This window comes from Pelophylax lessonae (assembly GCF_965119305.1).
Source record: "Pelophylax lessonae genome assembly, chromosome: 1".
Lineage (NCBI taxonomy): Eukaryota > Metazoa > Chordata > Amphibia > Anura > Ranidae > Pelophylax > Pelophylax lessonae.
The window spans coordinates 471,805,918-471,819,127 of NC_138768.1; the positions used below are offsets into that span (position 1 = coordinate 471,805,918).

The 13,210-nt window shown below is 43.9% G+C and overlaps 1 protein-coding gene across 1 annotated transcript in view; it reads right to left on the bottom strand.

The window, feature by feature from the left end:
* Positions 1 to 5,550: 5,550 nt before the first annotated feature.
* MED16 (mediator complex subunit 16) overlaps positions 5,551 to 13,210 on the bottom strand; it is a 59,919-nt gene continuing 52,259 nt past the window's right edge. Inside the window, exons 11-14 of the mRNA XM_082247981.1 lie at positions 9,488 to 9,680; positions 9,198 to 9,411; positions 9,014 to 9,097; positions 5,551 to 5,840 (exon numbers count right to left, since the gene is read on the bottom strand). Of these exons, the coding sequence (XP_082104107.1) occupies positions 5,714 to 5,840; positions 9,014 to 9,097; positions 9,198 to 9,411; positions 9,488 to 9,680 (618 nt within the window). The 3' untranslated portion in view covers positions 5,551 to 5,713. The remainder of the gene's footprint in view (positions 5,841 to 9,013; positions 9,098 to 9,197; positions 9,412 to 9,487; positions 9,681 to 13,210) is intronic.

Below are 13,210 nucleotides of genomic sequence, written 5' to 3' on the forward strand. Positions count from 1 at the left end.
AACGCCCTGCCATTGGTCACTCACAATATCGTGAAAAGTGTCGGGACAAGGGAAAACCCATGTCAGCTTTCAGAGACTTCTGAGAGCCAAAAGCCATCCATGTCCCTGTCGGCGTGGGCTCATCAGCCAATTTTTAAGTATCCTGTACTGAAATAATCAGGGCTTCCACTAATGCGCCTTCCCGCGCTGCAGCTGAAGAGGACAGGTCATCTCCGCTATCTGACTGTGAGGACAGCGACCCCTCAGGTAGGGGGGGCATCCAGGGTGACCCCATCAGCCTCTGAATCAGAGGACACCTCCATAGATGGAGACGGCAGCGGCCCTTTTTCGGCTTTCAACCTTTTTCATGACTAAATCAACTTTAGTCGCCTGGCTTTCCAGGGCTGCTGAAATCTCTGAAATGACAGCGACTGCGATCCAGACTGTCCGGGAGTTGCACAGAGTGGGTCTGAGGGTGATTGCACAGTTTGGGACTCCATATTGCAATTTGCAAAAAACTGAGTACTGTCCCTTTAAGAGCGCTGATTGCGGTATCCACCACCGATCGCAGCGGTCTGCAGGGAACCCCTTTAAACTAAACAGACAGCAGAAAGTGCAGGAATATGCCCGCAGGGACGCCAAGTACTGTACCACCTCAGACAAACCGTCCTCCTGATTCTTCCAGCAGCTTGGAGAGAAAGACAGGAAGTGACCTCAGCCAGCAGCAGGAAACAAATGGACAGGAAGTGATGTCACCTGAGGAAGGTCACACTGCTCAGCATAGCACAAGGGCTACACAAAGATGGATGCCCATACATATCAATAGGAAGCTACAGGGAAAATGGCCGCCAGACACACAGCCGCGGCAGCGACAGGAAAGGGGGAGGAGAGGACACACAGACCGGGCAGGCCAGCAGGATCTTTTGGGAGGCACAAATCCCATTATGCCCAGGAGAGGGCCCACATCTCCCCAAGGCCAGCAGGGGCAAGGGGGGCACATTTACTCACCATACCAGGGACCGGGTGGGCTCCGCTCTGGGCAGACTGCCTCCCACCCAAAGTGGGGGTGCTGCCAGCCGAGAGGTACGATGCGACTCAGGGCATTCAAGGTCATCACGTCCCAGCAAGGCATCCACTCGCAGGCTCGTCCCCAGCCGGAAAAGGGGCACTGTCGTGGCTTGGCCTAGGACGGGACTATAACCTGCCAGACTGGGGAGACCATACGGACCTAGATTATCCAGTGCGAAGCCCCAGCCGGCATCGTTGCTTGTAGATCACCAGGAAAATTCTTCCCTGAACACTAGCTAGCAAGTGAGTAAAGAGAAATAAAAAGAAAATATTCTGAAAAGAATAAAAAAACGGAGACCGGAGTCCCAGCAGGAAACCTAGGTCCTACTTCTTCTCTAGGCAGAAACAAACTGATGTGCTGGGCTGTGGCAGTGGGGGTTATGCCTGGAGGGACAGCCTCGTGGGCGTGTACATATTAAACGTTTTGTACTGCCTAGACTACTCCTGCAGGTGGCAGCATAACCCACTCAGCTCATGGAAATGAGACTGCGTCTGTCGATGGACGATAAAGTATATTTTGAGAAGCCTGGAACTATGAGAACCGCAAGAACACCCTCAAAATAACTCCATCTAGAAAACTTTACCTAAACCCACCTACTTGGTATTTATTATAGTAGAGTAGCTGGAGCTGAACTAGAAAACCACGCCATAGTGTATTTTGTCTAAGCTATGAGAAAATACAAATTTTGTTGATATTCTAGTGTTCTTTTTGTATAGGCATCGCAATAAAATCAGGTATGTGAAAATAACTGATCACTAAAATAGTGATAATACGTTGTATTAGAAGTCAGTGAAGAGTTGATAGTTTATTATTTTACGTGAGATTCCTCTATCTGTGACACTTCCTAAAAGGAAGAAGTCCATTACCTTAGGACACTAGCAAAAAACTGAGGCAAACAGAGCGAGGTTTGGAAGGGGGCATGGAACTGGCTCAAATTGTAGCAGGAACCAGACAAATTTTGAGCTGTGTTATAGGCTAAACCAGAGAAATCAACTGTTTTCCCATCCACACTTACAGCATGAATGGCGAAAACTCCCCCGCAGGCTACTGTACTCGGACAGCTGCTAACCCACTGGTTTGAACTCTGAGTCACCAGTAGGCACAGATATGCAAGCATGCACTAATTGCACTTCCTGGATATCTGATCAAAAGCCAAAAAAAAAAAAAAAACAACAATGGCTTACAGAATATATGTATTTAAAATACAAAAAAAATAATAAATCAACCTGTCACATTCATAAAGCACTAAAAACGAAACCCTACACAACGTTTCTCCTTCACTTACAGTTGCGTCAGCAAAGTATACTTACGTTGTCACTCTCGGGCTTAAGGAAAGTCTGTTCTGAGGATGTATGAAAGCTGCCACTGCAGAATTTTCTGAAAATGCTAGTTGTCTGACTGTGATGCATGGTTTTAGTCAGAGTCCCAAAACGATGACTTCCCTAAACGAATTACAGACATCCTTCTGAAGATGCTAGCTGTTTGGCTGTCCTGTTGATGCAGTGGCTTCAGTGGTTGACCTGTAACATGAGTCACAGGTGAATCACTGAAGCCACTGCATCAACATGACAGCCAAACAGCTAGCAACTTCAGAAGGGTGTCAGTAATGCATGCACATATCTCTTAAAGTAGGTTTCCATTAAACCAGCCAAGGCCAGCCATAGTGTGGGCAGGCTGAATGTACCAAGTTGATTGATCACTTCCGATTATTGCTAGCGGCTGCTATAGCCGCCTAGCAATAATCACCGTCTTCTTTTGGCAGGGACTGCTTCCCCTGCCCGCTAGCTCGGCAGGAGGGGAATCGTGCAAATTGGTTGCAGGAAAGAAATTCGCACTTGGCAATCCTGAAAAATCCTAGGACAAACCTAGGCTTTTACAGAATACCAGGTAAATGGAAACAAATGTGTATATCTCATGGCCTAGGGAACACCTGTGATGTAATATATGTACTGCAATTTTGGAAATATTGATTGTCGTTTTCAGAGTTCACTGACTGGTTTAGAAGGTTTACTTTATTTCATATCAGCAACTCAGACATTAACAATGGCAGCCTTCGTATTTTGCTTGGTAAAATTAAAGAGATTGTAACGGCAGAAGGTTGTTTTTATCTTAATGCATTAGGATAAAACAAACCACCTGTGTGCAGCAGCCCCCCTAATACCTACCTGAGCCTATCTTTATCCAGCAATGTTGCATGAGTTTCTCAGCTGCCTGAGACTCCCCTCCTCGTTGACTGAGACAGCAGCACAGCACTATTGGCTCCCGCTGCGGTCAGTCAGCCAGCCAATCAGGGGAGAGTGGGGGCGGGGCGGGGTCGTGGCTCTGTGTCAGAATCGACTTGTGTGCCCCCAGAGCAAGCTGCTTGCTGTGGGAGCACTCAACAGGAGGGAGGGGCCAGGAGCACAGAAGAAGGAGCCGAGAAGAGGAAGATTCTGGCTGCTATGTGCAAAACCAACTGCAAAGAGCAAGTAAGTATAACAGGTGACTTTACAATCACTTTAAACCAAAATGAAGCAAAACACCTATGTTTAAAGCTTCTTACACATGCATTCTAATTAAAGTTGTTTAAAGGCTGCAGGTTTTTTACCCAGCTCCCCAGAGCCCCCCTCCTTTATACATACCTAAGCTCGATCTCAATTGCAGCAATGTGTTTGAGAGCAGCGGTCTTTCCCTCCTCATTGGCTCAGCACACAGCTATTTGCTCCCGCTGTTGCCAATCACAGCCAGTGTCGAGGGGGGGGGGGGTCTTTCTATGGACACACGCGAGCCTGCACAAGTGCCCCCATAGCATGCAGGTTGCAATGGGGGCACTTGGTGGGTGGGGGTGCCGCCAAAATCCCCAGTGGCGGACCCAAGAAGGGGAGGATAGGGGCTGCTCTGTGCACAACTATTGCACAGGGCAGGCAAGTATAACATTTGTTATTTTAGAAAATATAGCTTTCCAATCACTTTAAGATTCCCTTTCTTGTAAATAAAGCAGCAAATTGCAATTGCAAGCCCTACATGTTATACATTAAATAATGTTAAAATAGGCTTCTCTCCGTCCCAGCACACATGCTGGGCAAACTGCCATTATTCCATATGGTCAATATATCTCAGATGGAAAATCAGCATTCAGGTACTTAACCACTTTACCGCTGAGTACTGGAATAGTACTGCGGCAAAGTGGCACGATCCCGTCTGACGACGTAGACCTACGTCGCCAGACTCCTCCCCCTGTAGGCGGCGCGCTCCCGCTGTTTTCATTCACAGCGGGAGTCGGGCCAGGGGAGGAGCAGCGGCAATCGCCGCTGCTCTGCCCCGATCGTCGGGGAATCCAGTTTGGAGATCCGCCCGCCTGTGTAAACAGAGCGGGCGGATCTCCTCAGTGACAGGGAGTGACAGATCGGAGTGTTCAGCATAGCTGGACATCCGATCTGTCCCTGTCTCACACAGTCACCTCCCCCCACACACGTTAGTAAGCACCAGGCATACATTAACCCCTCCCTCTCCAATAAAATTAACCCCTTCCCTGCCAGTGTCATTTTTACAGTAACAGTGCATATTTATAGCACTGATCACTGTAGTAATGTCACTGGTACCCCCAAAAGTGTCAAAAATCTCAGTCAAGGGTTCCGATCTGTCCGCCGCAATGTCGCAGTCCCGAAAAAAAAAAAAAAAAAAAAAAAAAAAAAAATCGCAGATCGCCGCCATTACTCGTTAAAAAAAAAAAAAACACCAAAAATGACATAAATCTTTCCCTTTGTTAGTAAACGCAATAACTTTTGCGCAAACCAATCAAAATACGCTTATTGCGATTTTTTTTACCAAACATGGGTAGCAGAAAACAAATTGGCCAAAAATTTAAAAAAAAAAAAATGGTTTTTACATCTTTTTTGGGGGGAATTTCATATAAAAAAATGTGAAAAATATTGTTATTTTTTCAAAATAAACGCTATTTTTTTGTTTATAGCGCAAAAAGTAAAAATCGCACAGGTGATCAAATACCACCAAAAGAAAGCTCTGTTTGTGGGAAAAAAAGGACGTAAATTTCGTTTGGGTACGGCGTTGCATGACCGCGCAATTGTCAGTTAAAGTCGCACAGCGCTGAATCGCAAAAAGTGGCCCAGACGTAAGACAGCAAAATGCTCTAGTGGTAAAGTGGTTAATACTGTGCCAGCCATGGGTAGTGAAAACAGACATTTGTGTGAAAGAACAGGTTAAATCTGTGAGGTGGCATAGGTAGGTTGTGAGAATATATTTTTACCTGAAGTTTCTTACACAGGTTAGTAATGTTGGCAATACAGTAGGCAATTTAGTGGCACAACAAAATGAGGCCAGTTCACCTTTAAATCCCCTTAATACGAGTTTCCTTTACTCTTTAGGTTTACAATTTTATTGTTAGAAGTGCTTATTTACAGTACAACTGGCATTTACCAGGATGATGCCTTTAGAATAAAAAAAAAAAAAAAAAAACAACAATAACCATGGCTGCAGAGGAATTCCAGAGATATAAGTCTGTACAAAAAAGGGTTATCCCAGTTTCTTTAACTGTCATCCCCACTGTAGAAATAGTTTGGCTGGTATAAGACACATTTTCAAGTAGCGGGGAAAAGGGCGTAGTTCAATATTCCACTTCTTTAGCTTCTCAAAGCTTTACTATGGTTGAATTTTGCAAGAGAAATGTCAAGAGTAAGTATGGGGCATCTTTCTCCAAAGTCCTCCACATAGACAGGTTTTAATCCAACGTTGCTCCCACTGCTTCACTGCAGTCGCCTTATTCGGGGATTTCAGCATTGTTACACAGCCACACCTGAGCAAAAAATGAGACAGTTTCTTCTAGAATGGCAGTTATACTACAGTACTAAACAATTTTATCCTCAGATAAAAGTCCTAGTACTACTATACATACATCCTGAATAATAATAAGAAAAATGATAGGATATAAAAATGAACTCACTTATACATATAACCTTTACCAAAGCCAAGACGGACCTTTTAATAGGAAAACGGATGCCAGGTTTCAGTTGTTTTGGTATGACTTCAAGCTTTCTGAAGCAATGCAAGTGGGCGAGTCACACAAATATGGTGTACGTTTGTGTGGTTTTGTGTGTATTAAGCTTTAAAGGATTTTTAAATGTGCATATTTTTATGAATGTAAAATTTAAGGCATTCATTTTTTTTCTGAAAGCAAACATCTAAAACTACAACTGAAGTACATAAATGGGTGCAATTGTATCTGCAAAAGCAATTTTGCCTGCTCTAGTTATGCAATATGGACTGGTTGACTCTCCCAGCCTGTGACTGTAAAGGAGCAGAAACAGATTGATGAGATCAGTAGTATGTTCCTTTTCAGTGCAACAAAATCGGGTATACTGGCGCTCCCAGACAAAATGACAGAAGGACAGAATGGATGCTGCTCAGGATCTTGAAGCATTAAAACATTTATTAAAATGAGTAAAAAAGTGCTCCTTGACAGACAAATGCCGGCAGTGTGCCCATGGTGCAACAGTCAAATGGTACAGCAGTCAGATGATACAGCAGTCAAAAAATACCTCAATCAAAAAATACCTCAGGTCAAGGAGGACCCAGGAGCGGGAGGACAGCGACTATCCAACTGTAGAGCCTGGATGGTGTCGGCGCTTGAGAGCGGGATGGCCGCCTCGATCACCCAGGGGAGCCTTGCTAATAATGTACCTCCAGACCGAGTGAGGACCAAGATGTTGGGGGTGGGGGGGGGGGGGGGGGGGAGTGGAATCCTCTACCCCCGCAGACCGCACCGGTTCCAGATGGTGTACAGCCGAGGCTGCTCGGACCTGGCTACAGTGGCGCCGGATGATGACGTCACCGGGCGCCTGTCAGGGACGTGCACACTGGAGACTGCCTTGCGGATGTGAGTCTACGGCTGCTAGACTGGTCCAGGGGCAGCGCGCCGGCAAGTGAACTGTCTGCTGGCAGAGCTAATAAGGATGGCCACGGATAGAGGGGGATAACATGTTTCGGGCCAAGCTCTTCTTCAGATCTCCCTTCAGAGCCCTTCAGATCTGAAGAAGGGCTTGGCCCGAAACATGTTATCCCCCTCTATCCGTGGCCATCCGGGTGATCGAGGCGGCCATCCCGCTCTCAAGCGCCGACACCATCCAGGCTCTACAGTTGGATAGTCGCTGTCCTCCCGCTCCTGGGTCCTCCTTGACCTGAGGTATTTTTTGATTGAGGTATTTTTTGACTGCTGTATCATCTGACTGCTGTACCATTTGACTGTTGCACCATGGGCACACTGCCGGCATTTGTCTGTCAAGGAGCACTTTTTTACTCATTTTAATAAATATGTTTTAATGCTTCAAGATCCTGAGCAGCATCCATTCTGTCCTTCTGTCATTTTGTCTGGGAGCGCCAGTATACCCGATTTTGTTGCACTCTTTTTCTCAGACAGGATCTGGGTTTGCAGACAGGATCTGGGTTTGGGTAGGCTGCAGCCTGGACATGGACTTTTAACTGATGGTGGATCTCTCTGGGCATTGTCCGTCCTTACTGTCCCATCCCTGAATTCTGGTCACCGACACCACAGCGCCAGGTTTTTTGTACTAATTTATTGTTCCTTTTCAGTGTAGGTGCATGCAGCACACCTGACTGGTTTGTTACCACTTCCTCCCGGCAGAGTACCTGTAAGTCAAATTCAGAAACTTACACTAAGTTGGATTTAAAAATAATACTAGTTTAATAAATTCATAAGTACACTAATGTTTTTGCATTTGCCTGGAGTTCAGCTGTAAATTAGCACTTTTACATAATAGTCCCAAATTGGCTGCTTAAACTACTAAAAAAAAAAAAAAAAAAAGGCTAGACTATGCTACATGTGCCCCCTAGTGGAGCATATGAGACAGAATACTCTTTATATTTCCAAATGGAGAGCTGCAGCTGCCATCTACTGGATGAGGTTTTCTAGACTTTTGTGTAACTGCACAGTAATAGGACACCCTTCAATCTTGAACATAATTTACATTTAGGATGTTCAATACATTCTGTTGGTATCTGAAAGATATCTGAATTATTAGTTAGTCTGGTCATTTGTTCTACTGTGGAAAACACAAGGGGTAGTAAATGCAAGATTAAATGCCCAAAAATATGGCTCTTGTTTTGACTTAACAAGCAGTGGTGTCATCTGTTACCTTACGCATTCCTTTATGGTAAAAACCAGAACAGGTCAGAAACCATCACTGCCTGGCAAAAAACTAACAATGATAGGTCACAAATTTGTCATACACAAACAGGAAGGAATACAAAACTAGGATCTCAGGGAATGTTTCTGGGTCATCACTGGGTAAATGTAGGTTTTAAAGAGCATTTCCAGGCAGTCAGTAAATCAGTGAGCCATAAAAGTAACCTTTCCTGAGAGACATATACGACTGCTGCAACTTCTAAATCTCTTCTGATGACGCAGGCTATTTGGCTAATACACTCACCAAACCTTTTCATAAGGTTTGATTCAATGACTAGGAACAAGCGTCAACATTAGGAAAGTCCAATTAAAATCTGACATCCTTATCTGACGACATTTCACGTACGAAAAATGTATTTAAGAAGGAAAAGAGGGTGGCCAGAAAAATAGCATGTTCAGAATGTGTAGTTTCAATGGCAGCCTTCGTTTCTCTCAAAGTTTTCCTTTAATGCCACTAAGAAAAACACCGCAAATGCAGAAGTCTTAATTTTCTTCAAACTGAATGGTGTCCAATACACTCCAGCCAGATCCCAGAGGGCTCCCCACATGCGGTGTGGGTGGAGCTGGTAAGTCAACTTGCATGCATTCTACTCTATGTAGCTTTCTCTCTTTTTGTTTCCTGTATCACCAATTAGTTTCAAAGTTCTAAGGTAGGTCTGAAGTGGATTTATGGATGCAAAGAACACTCTTGGCATGCTTAATATATGCAATAAACATCCTACAGTACAAACGCACATACTCTGTTACAAAGATAATACCAAACTAACCGTGTACAGGATTTGCAAGGCTCTGTGGGAAATGTTCCTAAATGTAATCTTCTCAGATGATCAATTTTTGGCTGGGAGGGAGACCTGGATAAAATTGAGAGAGTATCAGAAGTTTATAGCAAAGTCTGTCTTTATTCCACAAAGAGATAACCTAATTATTCACAACAGAGCTGTTTAGACCTACCTTGTATATGCTTCATACTGTACAGATGCATGGCTTGGTGCCCCAGGAGGTTTTCCAAACTGCAGACGCAGAGGAAGCTTGCCCTGTAGCCGACTGATCAATCCATTCCCCAAAGGCAACCAATCCATGTTTGGGATTAGAAGCTGGCTGGGAAGAAGGCAGCACTCATCGATCAGTGCGTCATCTGGCTCACAGGGGTGATTTTCATCCCGACCTATATGCCAAATACATTACACTCAGAATAGACGCAGCATTATAAAATAAATAACAGGGAGAAGAGCAATCCTTACAGCACATCCAGAGGCGGGTGAGTAGACGGAAAAGCAGAGACATGCTATCCTGTGTATCCGATGTGGCTGTGTATACAGGTAGACAGCTGGGTTTCAGAAGCCCCCAAATTCGAATCATCACCATCATTTCACGTAGTGTACCCAGTGAGGCTCCATCACGTAAAAAACTGTGCCCAGGCCGGAATGAAGAGCCCTGTTGAATACAGTACTGGATAACGACATATACTTTTAAAGCAATAATGTCTTTGTCTATTTACTATGACACTGGCAAACGTAAATGTTAATGAAAAAATTTGCAATTACTTTGCGAATTCTTCTCTCTTACTGTACATTCAGGAGAACCTCCTAGCATGTTAAGAAAAAAAAATGACCTATTCTACACCAAAGCAATGAATGGCTGAATGCTAGAAGGAGCTTCCAGCTTTACCCGGTCTTCCTTCCGGTTTTGCGGACTCCGGCTGTGTGAGTGGCTGGAGCCGCGATGACGTTACTCCCGCGCACGCGCGCAGGAGCCGCCGTTTACGACACAGGACTCACATGGAATGGCACGGCTATGCTGCTCCTTCAGAGAGCACGAGCTGGTGACGTCACCAGCTGTATCTACAGTAAATATCTCTTAAACAGTGCACGTTTAGGAAATATTTATACCAGTAGTACCTATAGGCAAGCAGTATTATAGGCTTACCTATAACTAAATTTCATGCATAAGAGATTACTCCCACTTTAAATGGTGAATACATTTTGCAGTGAAATGCACAGCAGTTACATCACTGAGGACAGAGTAGTCTTAGATGGACATTTAGTTTTAAAGTGTATTTTAAGTAAACAATCAAATTAAAGGCTTATTACAGCTAACAATTTTTAAGCAGGTATTGAGATACGTTTTCTTTTTCCCCATTTGGACAAAAATTTAAAAAATATCAATAAATGCTGACCATTAAAAGCACCTTTGGCAGTGTTATATGGTTTGTTCCAACCCCTGTAACTGTATTTGGGCGTGCTTTACATATGCACCAAAGATTTAGCATGCAGGAGTTTTGGTGCACTTTCTGAAACTGCACCAAAATTGAAGACCTCAGAGAAGTCAATCAAAAAGCACAGCTAAACTGCATGAAAACCATGGGTTAGCTGTGATTTAGCAAAGTGCCGCAGGGCAATATGAAGCCGCCCTCAATGTGGAGAAAATATAAAAATAAGGTCTGAAAAATAGAAAAAAGGAATTCGTGAGATGACCTCATCTGGAATATGCAGTTCAGTTTTGGGCACCAGTTCTTAAAAAGGATATTGGGGAACTGGAGAAAGTGCAGAGAAGAGCAACCAAATAGTGTTGAGCGAACACGGACTGTATTATTCATGTTCGTACCGAATAATTGGATTTTTGTTACCCGAACACGGACCCGAAAACTTTACTGTATGTTCGGGTTTAAAATCCGTGTTCGGTCATTTTACTTCCTGTTTTGTATGTAATGGCGCACTTTTAATGGCGGGCTTTCAACAGCCAATCAACAAGCGTTTAACTGGTGTGCCTTAAGCCATCCCAGCCATGCCTACTAATGTATTAGTAGCTGTGATTGGCCATCTGAAGCATGTGACCATGTCTTTATAAGTTCGAGACCCAGCGCGCTGCTGTAGTATTAGGGAGAGAGCACACATCATACGTGCTGGCTGCTGATTAGGGACAGACAGTGAAAAATTGTATTGTGTCCGAAAAGAATGCAGGGACAGGTCGGAGTGCAGGCAGGGAGAGTTATTAGGGCATTTTAGGGCGAGGCTGGAGAATAGGCAGGGTCAGTGTTCTACATCGATTTTGCTGTGTGGGGGGTTGGTTGTGCAGTGCCAGTGAACGATCTTATCGATAATATTAGGGCGAGGCTGGAGAATAGGCAGGGTCAGTGTTCTACATCGATTTTTCTGTGTGGGGGTTGGTGCAGTGAACACAATTGTTTTGCCCTCAGTTAAGCCCGCTGAGGAGGAGGAGGGAGAAAAAAATCTATTTTTATCAGTCAGTTGTGTGCAGCGTTTTTGCTTCAGTGCTGACTGTGATAAGACACTGCTGTGTTCACATGTGCTATTGAGTGATTTTCAATTTTATACACTTTTTTCTATTCCACTATTCAATATACACCCTTTTGGGTTAAAAAAAAATTAAATTATGGCATAGTCGGTACTAATCTATTTAAAAATTACAAACTTAAAAGGGGAATTTTCTTTTTTTTTTCCCTTCATAGCCTGTAGCAGAGCTGACTGACATAAGACACTGCTGTGTTCACATGTGCTATTGAAAAATCACCAATTTTATATCATATTTTCTATTCCACTATTCAATCTACACCCTTTGGGGTAAAAATAATTAAATTGCGGCATAGTCAGTATCGGTACGTGTGAGATACACCTTTCCAATTTTTGGGGCTCATCTTACACCGCCGAGGATTGCAGGGTGTTTCAGTTTGCCTCCTGCCTGTTCCGAACTCCTCCTACTCCTCATCCTGCCTTTGGGGTACAAAAAATAGTAATCGGGGCCTAGTCTGGGTCTGTACGTGTGAGATAGATACACCTTTTGATATCATATTTTCTATTCCGCTATTCAATCTACACCCTTTGGGGTAAAAAGAATAAAATTGTGGCATAGTCTGTATCGGTACGTGTGAGATACACCTTCCAATCTTTTGAGGCACATCTTCCACCTCCGAGGATTGCAGGGTGCTTCAGTTTGCCTCCTGTTCCGAACTCCTCCTACTCCTCATCCTCATCCTGCCTTTAGGGTACAAAAAATTGTAATCGGGGCCTAGTGTGTGTTTGTACGTGTGAGATACACCGTTTTATAAAAAATTTTCTATTCCGCTATTCAATCTACACCCTTTGGGGTAAAAATAATTAAATTGCTGCATAGTCTGTATCAGTACGTGTGAGATACACCTTCCAATCTTTTGGGGCGCATCTTCCACCGCCGAGGATTGCAGGGTGCTTCAGTTTGCCTCCTGTACCAAACTCCTCCTACTCCTCATCCTCATCCTGCCTTTAGGGTACAAAAAATTGTAATCGGGGCCTAGTCTGTGTTTGTACGTGTGAGATACACCGTTTTATAAAAAAAGTTTCTATTCCACTATTCAATATACACCCTTTTGGAGTGTAAAAAATTTAATTACGGCATAGTCTGTATCGGTACGTGTGAGATACACCTTTTAAATTTGTTTGACGCATCTCCTTCCACCGCCAAGGATTGCAGGGCGCTTCAGTTTGCCTCCTGTTCCGAACTCCTCCTACTCCTCTTCCTCATCCTCCCTTTAGGGTACAAAAAATTGTAATCGGTGCCTAGTCTGTGTTTGTAAGTGTGAGATACACCATTTTATATCCTTTTTTCTTTTCCGCTATTCAATATATACCCTTTTGGGGTGAAAAAAATGAAATTTGCGTCATACTTTGCATATTTGACTGAGATACACCCGTTGTATTTGTATACTGTTTTTCTATTCCGCTATTTAATAAACACCCTTTTGGGGTAAAAAAAATTAAATTGCGGCATAGTTTGCATATTTGACTGTGAGATACACCCGTGCTATACTGTTGTTTTGTTCCGCTATTCAATAAACACCTTTCTAGGGCAAGATCATAAATTACAGAAATATGAGGAGACCGTCAAATAGGGGCCGTGGCCTGGTGCTGCTGGTAGAGCTCCTGTTGCAAGGAGAGGACGTGGTTGATCTGTGCCAGCTACACGCACAA